This window comes from Triticum urartu, chromosome 1A, assembly GCF_056163025.1.
Source record: "Triticum urartu cultivar PI428250 chromosome 1A, HENAU_Tu73, whole genome shotgun sequence".
In the NCBI taxonomy this organism is placed as follows: domain Eukaryota; kingdom Viridiplantae; phylum Streptophyta; class Magnoliopsida; order Poales; family Poaceae; genus Triticum; species Triticum urartu.
The window spans coordinates 404444377-404468117 of record NC_141873.1 but is presented as its reverse complement, the minus strand read 5'-3'; the positions used below and the strand labels follow the sequence as shown (position 1 = coordinate 404468117).

Here is a 23741-nt window from a genome sequence, read left to right as displayed (position 1 = left end):
ATGGTGTATGGAGCAGAGGCGGTCCTGCCAAGTGACATCCGTCACGATTCACCCCGTGTGGCAGTTTATGTTGAGGAAGACAATGAAAAAGCTCGGCAAGATGCACTTGACCTATTGGATGAAGAGCGAGACTTGGCAATAGCCCGCTCGGCGATTTACCAGCAAGACCTGCGTCGCTACCACAGCCGCCGGGTTAAGTCCAGAACCTTTCAGGAAGGCGACTTAGTGCTCCAACTCATCCAGGATCAATCTAACATGCACAAGCTATCCCCTCCTTGGGAAGGACCCTTTGTGGTCAGCAAGAATCTGAACAATGGATCATACTACCTTATCGACGTTCGAGAGCACAAAGACTCACGTAAGTCGGAGGAGGAGACCCGTCGGCCGTGGAATATCGCCCATCTTCGGCCTTATTATACTTGAGCCGTCAGCTCTAATGTGTATATACTTATACTATGTATATTATATAAAGCAATAAAGCAGGACCTCTGTCCTTTTTTCCACTCCCAAAAAAGGTTTATGTGTTTTTCCTTGGCAGGTGGTGGAGATAACCAAGGAGAAGCGGATCATATCTGAATCCGGCTTTCCTTTGGTCCGGCTTATGATCATATCTGAATCTAGCCGTTGATCACCTGGGGGCTTCCTGTTCAAACATAGGTCGTATTCGAACCAAAGAGAACATAGCTGTCGATACCCGCTTGATCGGCATACTGCCAAACCCACTTGGGGGCTTCTTGATCATATCTGAATCATAGCTTAACTCCTTTTGGGTCTGACGTGGATCATATTCGAATCAGCGTCATTAAACAACTCTTATGGTCACTTGGGGGCTTCCTGTTCAAACATAGGTCGTATTCGAACCAAAGAGAACATAGCTATCGATACCCACTTGATTGGCATCGCCACAGCCACTGGGGGCTAACAAATCGTATCCGAATCTTAGCTCAACCCCTTTGGAACGGGTCACTGATCGTATTCGAATCAGAAACCCTTGAATTTTGTTCATCATATTTTACAAGTGCCAACATTAGGTATCTTGTGACCCTCTTGAAGATACAGTGGAATACATTACAATCTTCCAGAATTAATGTTAGTTACATCAGGTTGTTAAGAACCAGGTGAACTTATATGTGCCAATTTTCAGGAGTTAAGTTTACCCTCAGGGGTTGGTTTATATAAGCCGGAAAAAACAGTTGTGAGCACTACAGGGCAATGCAAGGTATTTTTGCAAAGGACATAACAGATTCATACAAACTACAAAGAGAATAATGGCGGCGGCTTATGCAAGTATTAAGGGCCATAAGCATGCGCAAAGGCATAGCAAAACTCAAGGTATCTTTTACTTTGTTACAAGACTCCCCGAGTCTGAATGATGCATTGTTTTCTACGATGACATAAGTAGGTGGTGCCTGACAAGCTACTCTTGGGGTTGACTTGAAGCCGCCGGGTTATCCTTCTCCGTCTCTCCACCGGCTGCTTTGTCCTGGAAGGATGATGAGGCCCAGTCAATGCCACTCAAGGCTTCAAACTCAGCTTCATCATCTATTAAACCGGTTGGTTCGACTTCAGGAGCAAAGGTGTGCTTACGGGTTGGAGGGATCAAGCTGACATCGTCGTAATGCGGCATGGGGATTCTCCGGTTCTCCTTGTCATAACCCGGCTGACACTTGGTGAGGTCAGTATCGTTCCCAATAAGAGTAGCCACCGGACGTATATCCTTCACACAGGCGGTGAAATCCTTATCATTAAACACGGCGCCATCTTCCTTTAAACTTGGATACCCAAGAGCAAGGTCAGCGGGGTCTAGTTCTGGAAGCCACGCCTTGGCCCGGCTCAATGCGGCTATAGCTCCGGCTCTTGCAGATGCTCATCTTAACTCTTGGATTCGCTGAGGTAGCATAGCAAGCCGCTTCAGCACATCTTGCAGGAGATAAGGAACATTGTTTGATAAAGCCACAACGGCCAGAGCACGTTGTGACCCGGTGTAGAGTTGTTCCACCAGAGTATAAACTGCCTTCAGCTTGATCACCATGTTCTGCTTAAGATTTGTGCTCCTGGGGCCTGCGTTATTAAGCATAAGGTGAGTCAGAGGAGACAACTGAAATGGTCATTCAAGGAGTTTTGCAGTGTTTAAGGTTTGGATAAGTCACTCACCGAAGATTGCTGAAACCATTCGAGATATCTGGCGCTTTAAGTCGGACAGTTCGGCCGTTGCTTCCGCAAGCGATGCCTCTGCTGTCTCGGCCCGGGTCACCAGTGCGGCCTTTTCATCAGCCCAAGTTTTCTTCTCTGATTGAAAATTTTGCTTCAACTTCTCTTGTTCAGAGACGCTGAATTCAAATTTGGAGTTGGCCTTTTCAATTTCACTTTCCTGGGTTGCCAGGCGATTCTTCAAATCAGCAATCTCCGATTCCAATTTACTTATGGTGGCCTGCATTGCACCAGATAGTAGTAAAAGTTACGGTAAGTACTATTAAGTCCCAAGCACTTTGCAAGCAAAGATACTTGACACTTGGGGGCTAATGTATACCCAATCTTTCTAAATTATTAAGCCGGTCCTGAATATTAAGTCCCAAATACCTTGCAAGCAAAGATTTTTGGCACTTGGGGGCTAATGTATATCGCAAGTTAAAGGTATTGTGTTACATCCGGTTCAATTATTTTTTCTTTAAGCCAGGTAAGTAGCTCTAACAATTTTTCTAAGTCTACAGCATATTTATTCATAAGCAATAGACTTGGGGGCTGGTACAGTAAGGGTGATTGAAAGTAAGCTAGCATAAGTCATACCTCAGATTTTTGCTGTACCTGCTTCACCATGTCAATTTCCAGGTCACGGCTGCTTTTTACTTGATTGATATAGCCGGAGACAATCTCTCCAATACTCAAATGAGTATAGTCAGCGACATCCAGCTTGGCCTTCCGGCGTTCCACCAATTCCTTTTTAGAACACTTGGCAAGTGCAGACGGCTGTGCCGGCTCAACAAACTGAGTGTTGAGAATTTCAACTTCCTGGTCATTTGCCTTGGCGGGGCTAGGAGCCTCCGGGTTACCAGAATCGTTGAGGGTTTGTTCAGTAGGCAGGTCAGAGGAAGATATAGGAACATCATGAGACGGTTGAGGCGGCGGCTCGTGAGCAGAGGCATCAGGAGTAGCTGTGCCCAACTCTGGTTCAGTCACAACCGGCTCTTGGGGCGGCTTATTCTTTTTTGCCCTTTTGCTGGGCTTTACTTGCACACTGTGGAAAAGGTAGACAAGTTAAATACAGCAAATATGAGTAAAATAAAGCATAAGGTACAACAAGTTTATATTACCCGGGAGCAGTTTTGAAGGCTGGCATGTTGGACTGCATAGACTCACCGGAGGAAGGTGAAATATCCTGATAGTTGGAGTCAGAATAATTGAGAAGCTAACAAATGAAGCCTGCCAAAGGAAAAATAAGGTGTAAATCGGAGATAACCTCAGTCTGGCGTTTCCTGGTCACATCAGGTAAGCCGGAGGAGAGTTCCACGTCTTTGCTGGTCCGGGTCTGCCTCCGGCTCTCATAATTCTGTCGCTTCAAAAGAAAGTCAGGATCTTGGTAAGCCAAAGGATGTGAAAATCTTACTTTCCGGGTTGCTCTTCGAATTTTCTGACGCGGCTGAAGCTCGGAGTCGGAGGAGATTACAATTACCTCTTCCTCGACGGGTTGGCTGTTGTCCGTGTCTTCCTGAAAGAAGGTTGGCGTTAGTAAGGTAGAAATAAAGGAGAAAGGGAATTTCAAAGGTTAACTCTTCCTCATTATCATCAGTATCATCAAGCTGAAACAGCTCAGAGGCGCTTGGCTTCCTTTTCCTTGAGGTGGTGGGCTTGGTGGTTTTCTTCTCGGCTCTCTTGGCCGCCCTGGCTTTCTTGGCCGCCTCATGATCATATTGCGTGTTCCAGAAGCTATCATTTACCTGTAAAAGGTTATAACTGGTTATGCGTAAGAATACAGCCTAACATGATAAAATATAACCCGATGGCTGGAAACTTACTGCAGGGGCCGGGTTCTTCTGGAAAAAAGGTAGTAAGCCGAAGGCATTACTATTCACCATGCCCTCTTTCAACAAGGACTAAGTTGTAGCTTCCACTACGTCATCTGGTAAGTCGTCAGGGTTATGACGTTGAGGGTCATTCTTCTCGCCTGAATAATTACACATTAAGCCGGGGCGGCGGCTTAACGGAATTATTCTTCAAGCAATCCAGAATCGGACCAAGTCAATGCCATCTAAACCATTCCCTAAAAGAGCTTTAATCCTCTTGATTTTGGGGGTGAGTGGCAGGCGTTCAATAGCTGTCAACTTATCCGGCAGCGGGTGAGTAGGTTCAAGGCGCAATGCGCGGAAGCCGGGCAGTGGATTTTCGCCAGCCGGAGAAGTATCTTGGCACTAGAACCATGTCTGGTTCCAATCCTTTGGATGACTCGGCAATTCAGCATAAGGGAACAGGCAGTCTCTCCGCCTTTGAATTGATATGCCACCAAGCTCCAGATTGGGCCCGTTGGCCCATTCATTTTGCCGGTTCAAATAGAACAATTCCCTGAACAGGAATAGGCTGGGTTCTTCTCCAAGGTAAACCTCACAGAAAACTTGAAAGTTGCAGATATTTGACACGGAGTTGGGCCCGATGTCTTGAGGTCTTAAGTCAAAGAAGTGCAAAACGTCTCTAAAGAATTTTGAACCGGGAGGAGAAAATCCCCGGCTCATGTGATCGGTAAAAATGATCACCTCCCCTTCCTTGGGTTGAGGTTTCTCTTCAGACGGGTCAGGAGCACGATAATACATGACGTCCTTCTTGGGAAGATGGCCGGACTTCACAAACTCTGACAGTTTGGTCTCCGTAACAATGGATGGGACCCAGTTGCAGGTAATCGGAGGTTTAACAGCTTTGGGTGCCATTGAGTAAATTGAAGCCTACAACAAGATAAAGGAAATTTTCCGGTTTATTATAACCCGGAGAATAAGTATTATTAGGTTGTCTGAGATGGCGGCTTAAGTAGGGGCCTAATGACATACAGGTGGTTGTGTGATAATGTTTAAACAGATGCAAGTATTAAAGATGATGAAAATTGTCTTAAGTCGCCAAAAGCAGGCAGTGCTGACAGTCAGTATTATCTTAAACCGGTCACATGAACTACTATGGCTGAAACAGAGTCGACAGATGCCGTTTTTTGGCTAAGTGTGGAACAAACAGGTTTCACAAGTTGCAGCTATTATTTTGGATCAAACGATCGTTCTGAAAAGAAAAATTTCTAGACCTAAAACCAGTGCAGAGAAGTTCATACACTCGAAAGAGGCCTTTAAACAAGGGAAATGAGATCTATTTCTATTCGAGATGGGTGCGGAACAGCCACCGCAGTAGTTCTAACTGTCTAAAGATCAAAAAGGAGCACTGAAGAGGAAAACTATCAAGGGTTTGCAACGGGCGGCGATGAACACCGACGAAATCGGGAGGCCGCAATGCAGATCTAAAAGCAGGGAAGGAAAAGGACTTATGGATGCAGAGCTGTTTCAGGGTTCCGTCGCGTTTCTCTGGTCAAGTCAGGTTGATGCAGCGGCCTGAGTTGGAGAAGACGAGGAAATCTGCGGCGGCGGCAGAGCTCAAGCGGCAGAGAAACAGTGCAAGGAGGAAGACGGCCGAGGAAGGAGAATGGGAAAGACCTAGGTCACACCTATTTATAAGGAAGGGCCGACTGAGACAGCGCGAGAAACGAGGGGACCGAACATCATTATCCAGCGACCCCGACGCCTCGTTTTTCGGAATGGTCAGTAAAGGCAAAGATCCGTTGGAAGATATGATGGAGTAAAAAATATGAATTTAATTGAAGATGATGTCACGACGGGTTAACGCGGATCCAGAAGATGACGTCATGGCGGGTTAAAACCTTTGCGCAGACAAGAAGACTGAAGGCTTGTTTTCTTAAGGTATTTTAAGATTGACATGAACCGGTTCAAATCAATCTGGGGCCTAATGTTGGGGATATAACTATTTGTGTAAGCCGCCCAGGAGGGGCCGGGTTACGCAAATAAGGACTCATCAGAAGAAGCCCAAGATCAAGCATGAAGATGGCGGTTCAATAAAGGGTCTAAAGCCCACAGGCGACTTAAGGCCCATAGTGGTAAACCGCCATGATGGCATGACTTGTATCATAAGGTAGAATTAACTAGTCACCGAGCCGGAGACTGTCTATGAGCCGGCCGGGACTCTGTAGGCCGCAGGGCGTCAACCCGTGTATATAAGGGGACGACCCGCTGGCGGCTTACGGCAGAAAACAACTCATCGAGAGCCAGGCATAGCGTATCTCGCTCCCTGGTCATCGAAACCTCAAGCAATACCAACCCAACTAGACGTAAGCCTTCCTTCACCGTAAGGGGCTGAACTAGTATAAACCTCTCGTGTCCTTTGTCTCGATTAACCCCTTTAAACTTCCTAGTTGCGATGGCTCCACGACTAAGTCCTTGCAAGAGGACATCTGCCGTGACAATTCCACGACACTACGGGTTCGAGAACTATGTAGACATGACCGAGACTCATCTCCGGTCAATAACCAATAGCGGAACCTGGATGCTCATATTGGTTCCTACATATTCTACGGAGATCTTTATCGGTCAAACCGCATAACAGTATACGTTGTTCCCTTTGTCTTTGATATGTTACTTGCCCGAGATTTGATCGTCGGTATCTCAATACCTATTTCAATCTCGTTATCGGCAAGTCTCTTTACTCGTTCCGTAATGTATCATCCCGTAACTAACTCATTAGTCACATTGCTTGCAAGGCTTATAGTGATGAGCATTACCGAGAGGGCCCAAAGATACCTCTCCGACAATCGGAGTAACAAATCCTAATCTCGATCTATGCCAACTCAACAAACACCATCGGAGACACCTGTAGAGCATCTTTATAGTAACCCAGTTACATTGTGACATTTGATAGCACACTAAGTGTTCCTCCGGTATTCGGGAGTTGCATAATCTCATAGTCATAGGAACATGTATAAGTTATGAAGAAAGCAATAGCAACAAACTAAACGATCATCATGCTAAGCTAACGGATGGGTCAAGTCAATCACATAATTCTCTAAATGATGTGATCCCGTTAATCAAATGACAACTCATGTCTATGGTTAGGAAACTTAACCATCTTTGATTAACGAGCTAGTCAAGTAGAGGCATACTAGTGACACTCAGTTTGTCTATGTATTCACACATGTACTAAGTTTCCCGTTAATACAATTCTAGCATGAATAATAAACATTTATCATGATATAAGGAAATATAAATAACAACTTTATTATTGCCTCTAGGGCATATTTCCTTCATGTGATTCCCTATGCAAGCACGAAAGTCAATAGTTGTGCAATGAAATTACATCCTACTTGTGGTGCATTATTCGGTGTTAATTATGCTCAATGCTCTCTTATGAGATTATTCATTTCTTGGTTGGTCGCTTCTCAATCTTTTGCTAGCCTTCATTTTGCACTAAGTATGATCACTACTTGTGCATACAAAATCCTTTAAACCAGTTTTGCCACATGAGTCCACTGTACCTACCTATATGCGGTATTCTTTTTCCGTTCTAAGCAAATTTGTATGTGCCATCTCTAATTTTCAAAATAAATTTCTTTTTTGTGTGCTCGTACCACTCGCGAGGCGGTGAGGGGTGGACAATATTTTCCATGCTAGATGTGTTATTCTCACGATGAGTGTTTATTCACTTGTCATTGCACGAGAGTAAAGCAAAGGTATTAGGGATGCCCAGTCCCGAAATGAAAAATGAATTTACTTTATGTTGTCAAATAATAAATTCCTTGGAAAGTGTTGGTATGGAGGGCACCCATGGATATGGTTAGCCATGGAAAGTGAAAGTATGGTGGAAAAAGGAATAAACTTTATTTTCTGTTTGGGAACCGCCTATGATATATCTAGCATGGAAAGTGTTGGGAGCTCTAAGTCGTTTTTGTTGGTGGGAAAAGTATGCCTCTCAAAATATTTTTATCTCTCAATTTTCGTGTTGAGCTCTATCACCTCTACAAATACCTACTTCCCTCTGCGAAGGGCCTTTCTTTTACTTTATGCAATTTTTATTTTTAATTTGAGTCTCCATATTCTCTTATAAAGCACCAACTAGGGGGCACTATGATCATACTTGAGCATTGGGTGTAGTTAATATGCGAGTGTATTTCATGAATGGATCAATGATTGAGCATGATGGGCTAGGGATAACTTATTTAGCGTTGATATTTCGAAAGACATGGTTTCTTGGTGATACGCTTGAGTATTGATGTCCTCGTGTCAAATTATAGACTATTACTTTGAATCATTCAAGTCCAAATGTCCATGCTACAAAAGAAAAGAGTATATGATGAATATGATAGGTAGCATTCCACAACAAAAATTTTGTTTTAAATTGCTACTTTATCATGATAAGTTTTATGAGAAAGAGTTGTTGTTATGATGCTAGGAAAAGTGATTGAAATTATCTATCAAACTTATGCACTTTGCTAGCATTCACACTTCATAAATTATTTCTTTTATCATTTACCTACTCGAGGACGAGTAGGAATTAAGCTTGGGGATGTTGATACGTCTCCAACATATCTATAATTTATGAAGTATTCATGCCATGTTTACAACAATTTTATATGGTTTTGATATGATTTGCATGGAACTAACCCAGACTGACGCTGTTTTGAGCAGAACTACCGTGGTGTTGTTTTTTGTGCAGAAATGAAAGTTCTCTAAATGAGCTGAAACTTGTTAATGATTTTGTTTGGAACAAAAGAGACCCCCGAAGCTTCGTGGGAGGGCCAGAAGAGCCATGAGGAGGGCACAACCCACCAGGGCGCGCTTGGTGGGCCTGGCTTGCCCCGGTGGATTGTGCTCACCTCGAAGCCCATCTTAGCGTGAAACCAACGCCAAAAATCCTATAAATAGAGAAAGCATCAAAAGTAACCCTAGATCAGAAGTTTCACCGCCGCAAGGCTCTGTAGCCACCGAAAACCAATCTAGACCCTATTCCGGCACCCTGCCGGAGGGGAGAATCATCTCCAGTGGCCATCTTCATCATCCTAGCGGCCACCACGATGAGGAGGGAGTAGTCCACCCTCGGGGCTGAGGGTTTGTACCAGTAGATATGTGTTTAATCTCTCTCTCTCGCGCGTTCTTGAGATGTCACGATCTTGATGTATCACGGGCTTTGTTAATATAGTCGAATCATATGGTGTTTCCCCCCTCTATCTTGTTGTGATGAATTGAGTTTTTCCCTTTGAGATTTCGTTGTTATCAGATTGAATACTTCTATGGATTTGAGAACACTTGATATATGTCTCGCAATTGAATACTCATGGTGACAATGGGGTATCGTATTGATTCACTTGATATATGTTTTGGCACTCAACCCGCGGATTCCCGAGGTGACATTGGGGTAATCTATGCATAGGGGTTGATGCACGTTCTTGTCTTTGTTTCTCCTGTAGAAATCTTGGGGCACTCTTTGAAGTTCTTTGTGTTGGATTGACTATTATGAATCTGAATTTGCTTTGGTGTCATTTCAGTACGAACTCTTGGTTAGATCGATCGAAAAGAATAGCTTCGTGTTATTTTAGTACAAACTCTAGGATAGATTGATCGGAAAGAATAGCTTTGAGGTGCTTTCGTACCCTACAAACAATTCCGTCTTATGTTCTCCGCTAGATAGGAACTTTGGAGTGATTCTTCGTTGCACGTAGAGGGACGGTTATATGATCCAATTATATTAGCATTGTTGAGAGATTGCACTAGAGAAAGTACGGACCCTAGGCTTCATTATCAAGCATTGCAATACTGTTTTTGTGCCCGTTTACTATTTACTACCTTGCTGTTTTTATTTATTCAGATTATAAAAGTATATTTCTACCCTCAATACTACACTTTTATCACGATTTCTTCGCCGAACTAGTGCACCTATACAAATTACCATTGTATTTGGTGTGTTGGGGACACAAGAGACTTTTTATTATTTGGTTGCATGGTTGTTTGAGAGACCATCTTCATCCTACACCTCTCACGAATTGATAAACCTTAGGTCATCCACTTGACGGAAAAGTGCTACTGTCCTACAAAACTCTGCGCTTGGAGGCCCAACACGTGTCTACAAGAATAAAGTTGTGTAGTAGACATCATTAACCATCGGCACCCCGACCCTCACACAAAGTAAGACACTCAATAATAAATCACACTCCAACTTCTTAGCATAACTAGAGACTATACGTGCATTCTTTGAGAATCACAAACCTTAACACCAATATTCTTACTAAACCACAATCATTCACTAGTACCTCCCACATATTACCATCTCAATATCGGAAACCTATTGCAAGGAATCAAACTTATCATATTCAGTGATCTACATGAAAGTTTTTAATATGTCCCTCTTGAATATCTATCATATCAGGACCAATTTCATAATATGTGCATATTTTCATTACTATTTATTAGACTCTCAAAAATATGAGTGAAGCATGAGAGTGCAACTATTTTTTTAAAATATAACCACCGCCATGCTCTAAAAGATATAAGTGAAGGACTAGAGCAACAACCTAGCTCAAAAGATATAAGTGAAGCACATAGAGTATTCTAACAAATCACGAATAAATGTGTGTCCCTCTCAAAAGGTGTGTGCGGCAAACAATGATTGTGGCAAACTAAAAGGCAAACAAAGCAAAGACTGCGATGATAGAAGACGCTCCAAACAAATCTCATATCATGTGATGAACAAACTTAGATGCTTGGTTCTCCTTGAATATTACCTTGAGGGTGCCTTGGATATCCCCAAGCTTAGGGTCTTGCCGCTCCTTATTTCTTCATCCACCGTGATCTCACCCAAAAGTTAAAAACTTCAGCACACAAAACTCAACAGAAACCTTGTGAAATCCATTGGTATAACAAGCAAATCATAAACTTCAGGCACTATTACCCCCCCCTTGCTAATTTCAAAGGGGTGGGCCCCCTCCCTCTGCCCTGGCTTCAATCCTAACCCTCCATGTAACCAAACCTGTTAAATCTGCAAATGTTTACTTATAGCTCTAGCATTACTCTATTCAAAACATAATTGCATCACCCTAGCAGATTGACACGCGCTAGGTTAATAAAAAGGCAACAACAAGCAATCCAAAAGAGGAATATGATGTTAAGAGTTGTGCAAACACGGATTAGAAGACCATTCTCGCTACCTAGGGAGAAGAACATGTAGTAATAGAATGGCACACGGTATTACAATCACACATGTGCACAATAGTATCTCAAACGATAATTCTAGACCTACGGGTGATCTATGCTCGTTTTACAAAAGCTTCCAAATACCCCCCCTGGCTAATTTCAGAGGGGCGGGGCCCTCCAATCCTAATCCTCCACGTAACGAAACCTGTTAAATCCGTAATTGTTTCCCTATAGATCTACTATTACTCTATTTTAAAATATAATTGCATTACCCTAGTAGATTGACATACGCTAGGTTAATAAAAAGGCAACAACAAACCACCCAAAAGAGGAATATGATGTTAAGAGTTGTGCAAACACGGATTAGAAGACCATTCTCACTCCCTGGAGAGAAGAACATGTAGTAATATAATTGGATCTCAAAATAAATATACCTAGCATGTGCTTCACACATGTTCTTAAATGGTGTCTGAATCGATTGTAGTATTCGTGAAATCAGAATAACATTTATCTCTCATAAGCACCGGCTAGCATTGGAAGCCAAAGTTTGCTTCTACACCCCCTTCCCGATTACTCGTGCAAACCAATGTCATAAATAAAACTGTTATCTTCTTATTGAGGCACCCGTGTTAGCACCTACATTATAGAAGGTCTAAGACACACATTGCGTTAAGCATGAGGTTTGATCTTGAGTTGGAAACACAACCATTCTCTTTTCGTCCAATCAAAGCTTGATTCTCTCGGGTCTAACAGAGCCTTGTCCGGTCCTAACTATGAGTACTCCATGCATAGGGTCGAAGCATAGTTTAAAAACCAAATCGGCAACCAAATAGGTGAGGCTGTCGGTTCAGGTTTTTATTGATCGGACCGTCGGTTCAATGATTCATTGTGACAAAAAACGGAATACAGTTAAGATAAATTTTTCAAATTTTTGACCTCACATCATATAAATACATGTAATATTAGTTGTAAACCATTAATAAACTACAAAGTATTGTTAGCCTAGTTTGTTAATGAGCCTTGAGTGTGCCTTGCCTCATGGTTAGGTGTGTGATCCCTAGTTTATGCACCATTTCTTGAATATTTCTCCTTTTTTTACTAAAAGACCACTACACCTTAAAAACAATACACGGTGTCGGTTCATTTTTAAAACAATGGGTAGAAGCCAATTTATCATAGATTTAGATCTTTAGAGGATTAAAGACCTTCAAATGTATATGTTGTGTGTTTCATACTGTATTTTATGAATACTTTGCACTCTGTCTACTTTTTTACAGGAAGGATTTACATTCACTTAAAATTCTTGCTACAACTCAATGTTTCTATGCCACGTATCAAATACTTTTGGGCTAATTTATATAGTTTTACTATACTAGTACACGCTTAAGAACCACATCAACGGCTATAGTGGACTCCAGCCTTTTCATATTCATGTGTTCCTATGAATCCCATGAATCAGAGAGGCCTTACCAGCCCTGAATAATAGTTTTCTTTGGTCCAGGAATTAGATAAGACATACCATGATCTCTCTCCCCCAAAAAGCACAAGGTAGAGCATGAAAAAGTGGTTGATGTGTTAATGGCAATTGGAAGTACACGGAAGAGCACACATCACATGAAGAGCTTGTCCACGAAGAGAAGCAATACCCCTCATCTAGCTTCACACCGGTCCATATGGCTGTCGACAGCAACTGAGCACAAGAACCACATCAACGGCTATAGTGGACTCCCATCTGACGTTGCCATCTTCTATTGATAGGACCAAACAGTTGGCAGTATATCTTCTTTTGACAGGACCAAACAGGCCCCTCAATTGCTGTCATTACATTTGTCTCACTATTTATCAGCGGAAGTGTAACGAATACATAAATCTTGAAAATGAATATAGAAGTAGGTAAGTACCAGAAATGAATAAATAGCGAATATGGACAAACGAATGCAGACGCGAATGTTTACCGAATACAAAATTCCCTTTAACTTCGCAAAAAGCACAACAAACCCAACGACGTATTTGTGTTTCCAGCATTACTACTCCCTCCGTTCTATATTAAAAGTGTCGCTGATTTAGTACACTACTCCCTCCGTTCCATATTAAGTGTCACTTATTTAGTTTAAAATTGTACTAAATCAGCGATACTTAATATGAAACGGAGGGGGCATGATACTTAGCCAACATTACTGCAATTAAACTCTCTCTTTGCCAAATAAAGTACATATTAGTTTTTTCTATGACCAACGGCAATTAAACTCTCTCTTTGCCAAATAAAGTACATATTAGTTTTTTCTATGACCAACGGCTCTCTAAGCCAATGCCCGGAGTATATATGTAAACAATCCCTGTGAACTCCTCTTTGGTAGCGAGTATAAGATGTACTCTATTTTATGCCATGTTTAGAAAGATTTTCACGGGAATTTCGTAGGAAACAAATCCGATAGAAATATTTCCCATGGTGTCGTTTCGATTGTATGATTGGCTTGGAGAACTCCTTCATTTCTCCACTCTTTGGAAGATTCTATTATAAATTTTGTTCAGGACATGTTTTTCACTTCCTTTGAGAAGTCTAGCGCAACTTGTCTCTTCATCTCTCTTCTTTTCTCTTTTTCAAGAGATAGTTTCCCACAATTGTTTCTAGAGCAGCCAAACATTTATGGTGTATAATTCTTATGTTTACATTCCGATATGATTCCACTAGACATGACACCTAACTCCTGCACTTTCGCATTCTTGCATCTTTCCTCCCCCCGCGTTTCAAATGGCACCGTTCGCAATGAGTGAATCCAAAATAACAATAAAATGTCAAATGACAACAGGGAGAAGAAGAGAATAAGGAGTTGGGTTGTGGTATCACTTAGAGACCCCCCCCCCCCCCCCCCCCCTGTATATTTTGACAAAGAATTTCACAGACGCCCATGTATATTTTCACAACGAATTTTCATTTTCGTTAGGTCCAGTTTGTCGTACACTCTCCCTTTCACTCTTTCTCTCTAGCCAAGGCAGAGCCAAGTCTGCTATATCACTGCCAAATCATAGTCATACATGGGCTAACTGTCCAGCCCTGCTCCCCCAGCCACCTAGATAGGCACATACTTGAATGCGACCAGAAGAACATACGTTCGTCTCTTCTGTCTTCACAGGAAGAGACATCCAAGCAGGCAAAAGGGGGCCACGCACTATTGGAGCACCAAAAGGGAACATAGATCATGCAACACCCAGGCAACGTCTTGTGCCCATAAAGGCCACAACAGCACACACCAATGATCGTGCAATCAACTATCCACAGGAGGGACGCAGCAATGATAGACGGAGAGGCGGTCAGTTCACACCATTTCACAGCACCGCAAATAGCAAATAGCGTCACGTCGGGTCTAATGGCCGCTGCAAAGACCTCCTCGAGGTCGTTACTGATGGGATGCAAATTTGTGGCCCTAAGGTATCCACGGATACTCCTGAAAATTTAGTTCATTTGGTTGAACTAAAGAGGACCAGAGAACACCCTAAAGGGTACCCGTTTGCACCCCTACATTACTGATGTAAGCCGAAGTAGATCACAGAACACCATATGTAAACTCTGCTGCAGCATTAAGTTATTCGACACGAAACTATAGCATACTAAAGTTAAAGCCATGACTTCACGATTTTACGTTCTTGCAACTGAAGTGCAGAAGTAAAACAACACCAGACTCCTACATTGATCTCAAACCACAAAGTTGACGTTTTTCCTTCCAAGGAATAGCAATGGTACTTCTTGGGACAGAGCACCCACAATCCATATTATATTGTCCTAATCCGACTAATCCTGATATGTTTTTCTTTCTGACTTCAAGTGCATCTGGCTTCACTCAGATTTCACCTGCAAGGAATAAGGAATCGAATAAATACAGTTCTATAAAGCTTACAAATGTTTATGAGCGAAAAGATATGGAGTTGGCGGCATACAGGAGACTGAGAACGGGGTAAACTTCTGCTCCTGACGGGGCTCCTGCTCGCAGACTTGTCACGCGCAGGCTGCAAAAAAACTTGAATCATGATATTGAAGGAATTACATGATAGAAGAATGTGTACCCTTCAAAGACTTACAGCGGCAGGTGATAGGGATCTTGATGATGACCTACAAAATATTCCAAAAACCAACAAATTGTCACTTAGTATTTGCACTCCTATGGTTTGATCACAATATGTCTACACCTAACCTATGCACACGGGAGCAATACAATATACGGGTGAGCATTTGGGCAGATTCTCTCACCCTTGCTCCGCCGCTCATGCCTTTTGCACCACAAAATAAATTTGAAAATTACAAGCCTTTATTTTTCAAGGAGTCAAAACTACAGGTGTTTGAATGAAAATGTAGACAGTATGGGTTGATGGTTTTGATCCAACAGGTAAAACCTCTTCTCTTTTTCTCTTTCACAAAGATGTGTACTTCAAAAACAAAATCTAGCATTAAAGCCAAGGTTTATATATGAGACCAGGGCAGAGTGCATATTTGAGAATATAAGTGCTCAAGTCAACAGTAATACAAATATACCACAGAATCCACTCCATTATGTTTAGTGCCAGCCCTCCTATCGCTGGTTGTACTCCACTTGCCATACAATCACAATCCAGCAGAACTATCCAACGCCCAAAACCATCCTTTGATTCTGAACGTGCCAATATCCTACCAATGCAATCCCCAGACAGTCGCACGGTCCAGATCTAGTAAAGAGAAGGGAAAATCTTCAAAGATGGACAGCTATCCCGTTATGCACACATGTTCAATAGTCAGACAGGGGAAACTCAAAAGGCCATGCCGAAAAACAATGCATCAGGAAACAGAAGCCAAAAAGCAAACCAGAATGGGATTCCAGAAGTTCAATATCACAGGCCACTTCTATTTCTTGTTCTTATTTTGCAGGTCATTTTTATTCTTGTTAACAGCCCTTTTCCTTGCTTTAACAGGTTGTCAACATGGACTGATTTGAGTATGAACAAACTAAACTATACCTTGGACTCCTGCTCCTGCTATAACTGTGACTTCTGCTTCTCGAGTAAGAGCAGCTTCGGCTTCTACTTCTCGAGTAAGAGCGGCTACGCCTAGCATTGTACTCCCTCACCTATTAGCAACACAGGTAGATTAGAGCATGGAAATCTTCAATTCAGTGAGGTGGGCATGTGGGACGAATATGTAGATATATGATTCAGTATGGTTAAGAGAAGGGGAGAGCAAAAAAGAAACAGCCATACCCTGATATATGCGCGTGAAAATGCATTACGGAACTCTGAATCATCAAGCTTCCTTATCTACAAGATAAAAATAACTAGTAAGCATATATGTTCATCAAAATGTATGCACATGTATGCGCGTAGAGAAGTGTTTAACATATCTTACCGCATGTTTCATGTCTTCGTAGTTGGTATACTCAACTATTCCAGTAATTGCTGTAACACGGAAAAGGTAATGAGGCTTCTAAAAGATAATACAGTTTGAATGAACTAGGCAGGTCAGATATCTAAACAACTAGCCCCACCAACACTCATTGAAGAACAAAATACGAACTGAAAACTGATCATTACTAACCTCCAGCCTCAGGGTAAACATCAGAGAAACAGACATCACCAGCTCGCCGCATATGATCCTGAAAAATGAAAGTAAATTTAAGAATCCTGAAGCATGAACTTCAAGAACTTACATTCACATCCAAACCTTGAGATCTTGCCATGATGCTGAAGAAGGTAATCCGGTAACAATAACTGCGATCCATGCATAGAGATAATAAGAATAGGGGATTTCACCATCAAATTTGTGAGGCTTATAAAGTTAAAAATACAAACCGCGGTAATCAGAACGCCTAAGTGCACCACGACGTCCAGAACTAGTATAGCTGTTTGGTCGATCAAAAGAAGGGCCTTTTCCCCCATGAGCTAACTCCACCTGGATAGTGGATAAAAAGTAAACTTCATAAGAAAGATCTAAGATGTTTCCTTCGTCTCTCAGAAAACGAAAAGAATATTCATACAAGTTCCACCAACCCGCAATTTGTAGCCATCAAAGTCGTATCCATCACGGCCATAAATTGCATCATCAGCATCACGTGGGTCTTCAAACTGCAAAAAGCTCCACTTTGGTGTTAGACTCATAGTCATAGGTGTGCTATACAGAAAGAATTTTAGTTCGGAATGATTTTGAAAAATATTTTTTAATAGAACATTCAGAAAAACTGATACTCCCTCTGTAAAGAAATATAAGAGCGTTTAGATAACTAAATTAGTGATCCAAACGCACTTATATTTCTTTACGGAGGGAATGCATTCTATTGGTTAGATTCTGTATGAAAGCATGCTGTTTTGCACAATGTGCCAATGAGGGTTTCAGGGTATCCTCTTAAAAGGAGGTATAACCATGTAACTATACTACCAGTTGTTGAGTCTTATAGGACAACATGATTTTGTTGTAACAGTTTTACAGAGTACAGGACAAAGAACATTTTGGTTGTTGCACTCCAAATGCAAATTAAGGGGGGAAAACAGGACAAATTACAAGGGGTTACGCTTTAAGTGGCTTCTAGGGATGGGATGGAATCATCTTGTTTTAGTATTCTATAAGCCAGAGAGCAAAATCAACATGTCCTAAAGCTCAAAAGACTTCTTTTTTTCAAGATATTGTCTTATAGCACTTTTGACGTAACTCGAGAGAGAAAACTGACCTACTATATGCTAATCTGATTTTCTAAAAAATCATATCAAAGTATATTTTAACGTAACTCATCTCAAATTTGTCACCCAGACAACCTTACAGAAAAATAATTTATACTACGAAATACGAATACATACTAGTAGTGAGCAAGAATAAATATTCTAACAAAACAATGACCAAAGCACATTACCTCGACAAAAGCATAAACAGGAGGCCTTGGAGGAATTTTCAGATCGATATCGACAATAGGACCGTACTGCAGAAGCAAAGTAATAGAAGATTAAATTGACATGCAGGAATGCTTCCCTAAACAGAAACTTTTTATCATATTGTGACACCTAGTTGGCTTGCTTTCTGCAAATCCTCTTGCAATACCCACATAGGATGACAAACTCAAGAGATGCCATTTAGGTTAAGGTGAAATATAACTGGTTATTTTTGGTGGAGAATAGAACTGAAAATTTGACATCGTGGAATTCACACTGAACACCAGTTTTTTTTATTACGTCACAGTGATACAGTGAGAGACTGAGAGTACATACCGACTGACGTTACAATATCAAACTATCTTGTCCAGTGTGCACACAACCGCAAACACTCTCAATAGTCCATGTTACAAGAAAAATGAAAAAACATGCATATGTCTTACAATTTAACAACACTTAACCTAATACATCGGTTCATATTTTTTTTATGAATTTATTTATAACCTCCATGTGTAACTGCTAATGCAAGGTATACAATTTAAGCTGATATCAGAACATAATGCCGACCACCTTACAACTGAACTGGCAATTTCTTAACAGAATTGAAGCACCAAGGCAAGGTACAGGTGAACGAACCCAAACTATTTAGAACCTAACCTTGTAGAAGAGATCCTCAATTTCCCTCTCGCGGATGTCCTCGGGAAGATTGCCCACGTAGATGGTGCGGCCGTTGCGTCGGCTCATCGTTCCTGCAAGAAAGGGAAAAGAATCAGATCAGCAAATAGCTAAGTAGCTCGCACGAACTTAAGCAAAATTTTCGGCGGAAATCAAATAGCAGAAGTGGCAACCCAAGTTCGGGAATCAATCAAGAGAAATTTCCAACCCATTTCGTCAAGGAAAAAAAATTGCCCCAGTTGCTCGAGCAAAAAAGAAACTAACTAAACAAGAGACCGAACAAGCACTGCATCTCACCTCTCCGAAACCACTAAGATCACAACTGCGGCGAAGACGATAGCTCTACCGCTGAACCCGAACAAAAACAGGACGCCGTTACCGCGCGGAGAGAGAGGGAGAAAATGAGGACGCAAGAGCAGCAGCGATCAGGAGGGAGGAGCGGGAGCGGGAGCGGGAGCGGATACGTAACCAGCGGGGGAGAAGTAGGGTTCGACTGACCTGAGCGCAGCGAGTGCGGGCGACTCCGCCGCCGCGGCGAGGGGGGAGACGACGGCCACGAAACGGAAACGGAAACGGAAGCGCGGGGAGGGATCGAGAAGCTTCGGGGGGGAGCGGCGGCCGATATGAAAGGTGGGGTGAGGCAGTGAGGGGGGTCGCGTGCTTTACGATCCGTGCCGCATAGACCAGTCGTGGATTTAACTTCTGGGCTTTGGGCGGGCCCCAGCCACCGCCAACCAGCCCCAGTCAGAAGCCGTCCGCTCGGTGGTGGGGATCGTGAGAAGCGGTAAAACCTGAGGGGTTCCGCGGAAAAGTGCCACCTCCGCCCATCCCCTTCTTCCTCTCCTGGTCTCCCCCGTCGGACGGTGGTGGCGCGAGTCTCCTCGCCGTGCCGGCTTGCTTCCTATCCCCTCCCGGTAAGAACTTCCGGTCGATCGCTATCAGATTAATCCAGAATCTCAACCTGTTAGTTTTTTGCCTCGATCCCTGTCGCCGCGAGCACAGGTACTCGCGGCACCTTGGACTCTTCTGCTCCTCCTGATTGCGACGCTGTGCGGCCTAGGGTTTGCGAGAATTGCGGCGGTACGTAGGGTCGGCTGATTCGTGTACGCACGGTTCTTGTTTAGTCAGGATCTTGCTTTTCCTAGTCGGTGGCTAATTTGGATCGATCAGGCATAGGATTTTGTAGTTCAATAGTATCTGACAGTTCCTCTAGCCCAAATTCTAGAACGGGCAGGATTTAATTGGTCTTGCTTAGGAGCTTTGGGCAGCAGAGCGGCCATGTATGCAGGTTTGGACCTTCTCGGCCAGATTGCTTGCTGATTACTTGAGTTGTTGAATGCCTAGAAGTTCTTAGGTTGAGCCTATTTTTGACGAGCGGAGCCTGGCTTTATGTAGATTAATAAAGCCACACCGGCCATGCATAACAGCCCTACACACTCACGCCACACGCTGTCGCCGAGGCTGTCAGTTTACGATTGCTACAGGCCCAAAGCAGAACAAAAACAAACAACAAATCAAGGGGGCTAAAAGTAGATGGAGCTCAGGAAAACATTTCCATAACACAACCCCACGTGAACTGCGCTAAAGACCCAGAAAAAAGGATGTGGTTTGCGTCCTTGGGATCTCCATGGAGAGATCAAGGTTGAGCTATGTACTGTGTCCGTTGCTTGTTTGGTTCCTTCCACCAGTTTGTGTAGGTCAGTGCTATGTTGGAATGGCAATGTTTGATCAATGGGTTTTTTCCATGCTAAAATTGTTTATGACATCAAGAAAATTCGCTCAACTTATGTAGTTTGTTTGCGTAATTGATGAGCGCGACAATCTGTTTAGTTTTGGTTTTATCTAACTCTGCTCATAATGATATTGTACAGGATTTTCTGGTTTTGAGAGCTCCCAGGAGTTTGCTAATTCTTAGTTGGGCTATTTGTTTACATCAACTAATTCCCGATGCTGATCTATTTCTTGAATTATATACCATTTTCATACAGTTCATTATCTTATGAATCCATAGTTTGTTAGTCGCACTAAAAACTTATTAAATTCTTCTGAGATCTAATCTACTCTTGTTTCACAGGGCATCAGTTTAGCGCCCTGCCTATATATAATCCAGCGGGAAACGATTGACTTAAGTCATGGAGGGGAACAAAGATGAGGCCTTGAGGTCTGTCAAGCTTGCACAGACTGCGCTAGCATCTGGAGATAGACAGCAAGCAGACAAATTTATCCGAATTGCCCAAAGATTGGATCCCAGCCTTCCAATTGTTGATTTGTTGACCTCAACCAAGAAGTTTGATCCCCTGAATCTGAATGGTACTGCTTGCCAGGACAAGACCAGAAGAGGCCATGAAAACCTAAAAACGCCAAAAGAATTTGTTGGTCCTTCTAATGTTGATAAAGGTTACACTGAGGAGAATGTTAGAGTTATCCGTGATATCAGGAAGAACAAAGACTACTATGCAATTCTTGGAGTGGAGAGGACTTGCTCCTTGGAGGAGATTAGGAAGGCCTACAGGAGGCTGTCACTGAAAATTCATCCTGACAAGAACAAAGCTCCTGGGGCAGAGGATGCATTCAAGATGCTCAGCAAGGCTTTCAAGTGCCTAGGCAATGATCAGTCACGGAAGACCTATGATCAGACAGGCACCCTTGAGGGGCATGAGTTTAACGACCAATATTCCAATGTCATGAGGCAGAGAACTGCTAGGCGAAGGAGGCAAACAAGAAATGGCTTCTATAATTATGAAGAAGATTTAGATCCAGATGAGATATTCAGGTCTTTCTTCTATGGTACTCGTGATAATTCATTCCGTGGTCACAATGTCTACAGAACAAGAGAAGCAGGTAGGCAGGAGCAACAGAGAAGGGAGCATCCTGTACAGGGTGGGTCGTTCATAAACTTAACAGTATTGATGCACCTGTCGGTCGTATTACTTTTTGTCTTGTTTGCATTCATTCCAGTGCAGCAGCCTCAATATGCCCTGCACAAGACATACAACTTCCCCATTTCAAAAGTCACTGATAAGCATGGGGTGGAGTACTTTGTCAGCAAACAAGATTTTGATCAGCAGTTTCCACATGGAAGTCCTTCTAGAGATAACCTCGAGGATCACGTTTTCAGAGATTATAAGACTATGCTAGGAAGAAACTGTCGTGTGGAACTCCATCGGCGTAAATGGGCCAATGACTACCCTACGCCTCACTGTGACAAGCTACGGAGCCTTGATGTGGCATAATAGTGCCCACATGGTGATTAGTTTGTTGTCTCCATTGCGGTCTTGCAGAAGTTCACTCTCTTTGAAGGTATAACCTGTCTTATGTTCATTTCAATCGAACTGTATGGTTGCATCGTGTATATTCTGATTTAAGTGTAAGTTGACATTTCCCTGTTTCTCAGTAAGGGCATTCAAGCCCTGTTTGGTTCGGCTGTGGATTTCTAAAAGCAGCTGTGAAAAATCTGCTGTGAAAAAACAGTTGTGGAAAATCTGATTTGAAAAAGATGTAGGTCATTTGGCAAACCAGCTGATACAACCTTTTCAGATTTTGGCCCGCAGCGGAATCAGATTTTGGAAAGCACGTCCTGGGCTGCTTCCGTTTTTGGTTCAGATTTTGGCAGCGAATTTCTGGAATCGGATTCTGCTGGGTTCGCCCTTTGGTTCAGATTCTGCTGCGCGGCAGCGGAATCCGGCGATAAAAGCTGAACCAAACAGGGCCTCAGTGTCTCCACCAGATACAAAATCGTAAAATGTGCTATTTTATGACATGATGTTTCAGTCCTTGGGAAAATAATAGTTGAAGGGAATTGAAAAGAAGCTCTCAAGTTTATGCATAGAAGCCACATTTCGATGTATCAGTAAATTTTGCATGAGTTAGTTGGTGCATATAGCTAGGACACGGAACATGAAAGCTTAGCAGTTCATTTTGAGTTTACATGTGTAATCAACTACTTTTGGGGTACTATATATTGATCGTTTTATTCAGGATCTGGTCATCTCTAATGTGATATCTGACAAGCAGCTAAAGCTTGACGTCTTATCTGGAGCTAGAATATGTGTTCACATAGGACTTTGTTTGGTGTTCTCATGCACTTTATTTGTTGATGCAGGTGTGACATGGCAAGATTTTATGGAAAAGGATGAGCAATATATTTCTAGTTTGTCTGGTGCCCTACCTTTTATAACGTTTCGATGACATATTAAGAACCAGTAAATTGTCGGCTACATGAAGAAGCTTTGATGGCTGGCTAGCTAGCGTGTACATGGTGGAGTTCAATCAGGCGTGATCTTGGGTTCATCAGCCTGTCATTCTTCTGGAGCAATTACCATTCTACACCTGCGAGTGCAAAATTTTGTGCAGATTATCATGCTGGGGCCGCCTATAGTTGCTGAGTGCAAAATTGTGTACATATACGACTCTGAAAGATGGCTAGCGATCATGAGATCGTCATTGTACTGCCTGAAACCACTGTTGAGTTGAAATTCCCTGGGTTGGTTGTAGCTGCTGTTCCTTCTGAACAATTGTAAACCCCTTGAAATGAAAATTAGAAAACGTGAACTGTGGACCTTTTGAAATAAAAATTATAAAACGTGAAACCCCTGGTGTCGCTTCGCCGAGTTTGATGCTTGTTCTGTTGAAATTGATTTCCTTTAATCTGGACGGCTGGATGTCGAGCTAGCGTTGTGCGTTTCCTCAGGATTTATGTATCCAGAAGCTGAAAAACAGGGGCACTACTTGAACTTGATTTTAAACAGGGGCACTACTTGAACTTGATTTTGTCATGGTTGACTGTCAGGACCTGCTTCTATATTGTACTACTATGTTGAGGATTTATATTTTTCACGAGAGGCACGGTTTTGCTTCCGTGCGGGCACGGGCGTGCCCCTCAGAAACGAAAAAAAAATGTGTTTTCTTTTTTTTTTGTGAGAGGCACGTTTTTGCTTCCACGGGAGGCACGGTCGTGCCTCTCGGAAA

General features: G+C 42.6%; 2 protein-coding genes across 3 annotated transcripts; one reads left to right on the top strand and one right to left on the bottom strand.

The window, feature by feature from the left end:
- Positions 1-14795: 14795 nt before the first annotated feature.
- Positions 14796-19403, bottom strand: LOC125532314 (serine/arginine-rich splicing factor SR30). 2 transcript variants are annotated; one of them, XR_015603358.1, is made up of 14 exons: positions 19272-19403; positions 18756-18847; positions 18083-18148; positions 17229-17303; positions 17031-17130; positions 16903-16949; positions 16777-16834; positions 16588-16637; positions 16443-16499; positions 16203-16312; positions 15745-15914; positions 15294-15324; positions 15153-15221; positions 14796-15066 (listed from the first exon to the last, which is right to left on the bottom strand). XR_015603358.1 is itself a non-coding variant. In XM_087522900.1 (13 exons), the coding sequence occupies exons 2-13, from the start codon at positions 18840-18842 to the stop codon at positions 15052-15054; spliced, it is 765 nt and encodes a 254-aa protein (XP_087379026.1). In that variant the 5' UTR covers positions 18843-18847; positions 19272-19403; the 3' UTR covers positions 14796-15051. The 2 variants fall into 2 exon arrangements, 1 of the variants encoding a protein (XP_087379026.1); XM_087522900.1 differs by lacking the exon at positions 15745-15914.
- Positions 19404-19544: 141 nt separating this feature from the next.
- LOC125530381 (chaperone protein dnaJ 49) lies at positions 19545-23362 on the top strand. Its single transcript, XM_048694786.2, has 3 exons — positions 19545-19687; positions 20848-22073; positions 22876-23362. The coding sequence occupies exon 2, from the start codon at positions 20906-20908 to the stop codon at positions 22004-22006; it is 1101 nt and encodes a 366-aa protein (XP_048550743.2). The 5' UTR covers positions 19545-19687; positions 20848-20905; the 3' UTR covers positions 22007-22073; positions 22876-23362.
- Positions 23363-23741: the final 379 nt, after the last annotated feature.

Excerpts from the sequence above, each read along its gene's own strand:
- LOC125532314 (XM_087522900.1), bottom strand. The coding sequence starts at position 18,842 with ATGAGCCGACGCAACGGCCGCACCATCTACGTGGGCAATCTTCCCGAG. Across the intron at positions 17,304-18,082 it reads CTGTTTATGCTTTTGTCGAG|TTTGAAGACCCACGTGATGC; the intron begins GTAATGTGCTTT and ends AGCTTTTTGCAG. Across the intron at positions 16,313-16,442 it reads TTTCACGCGCATATATCAGG|GTGAGGGAGTACAATGCTAG; the intron begins GTATGGCTGTTT and ends TGTTGCTAATAG.
- LOC125530381 (XM_048694786.2), top strand. The coding sequence starts at position 20,906 with ATGGAGGGGAACAAAGATGAGGCCTTGAGGTCTGTCAAGCTTGCACAG.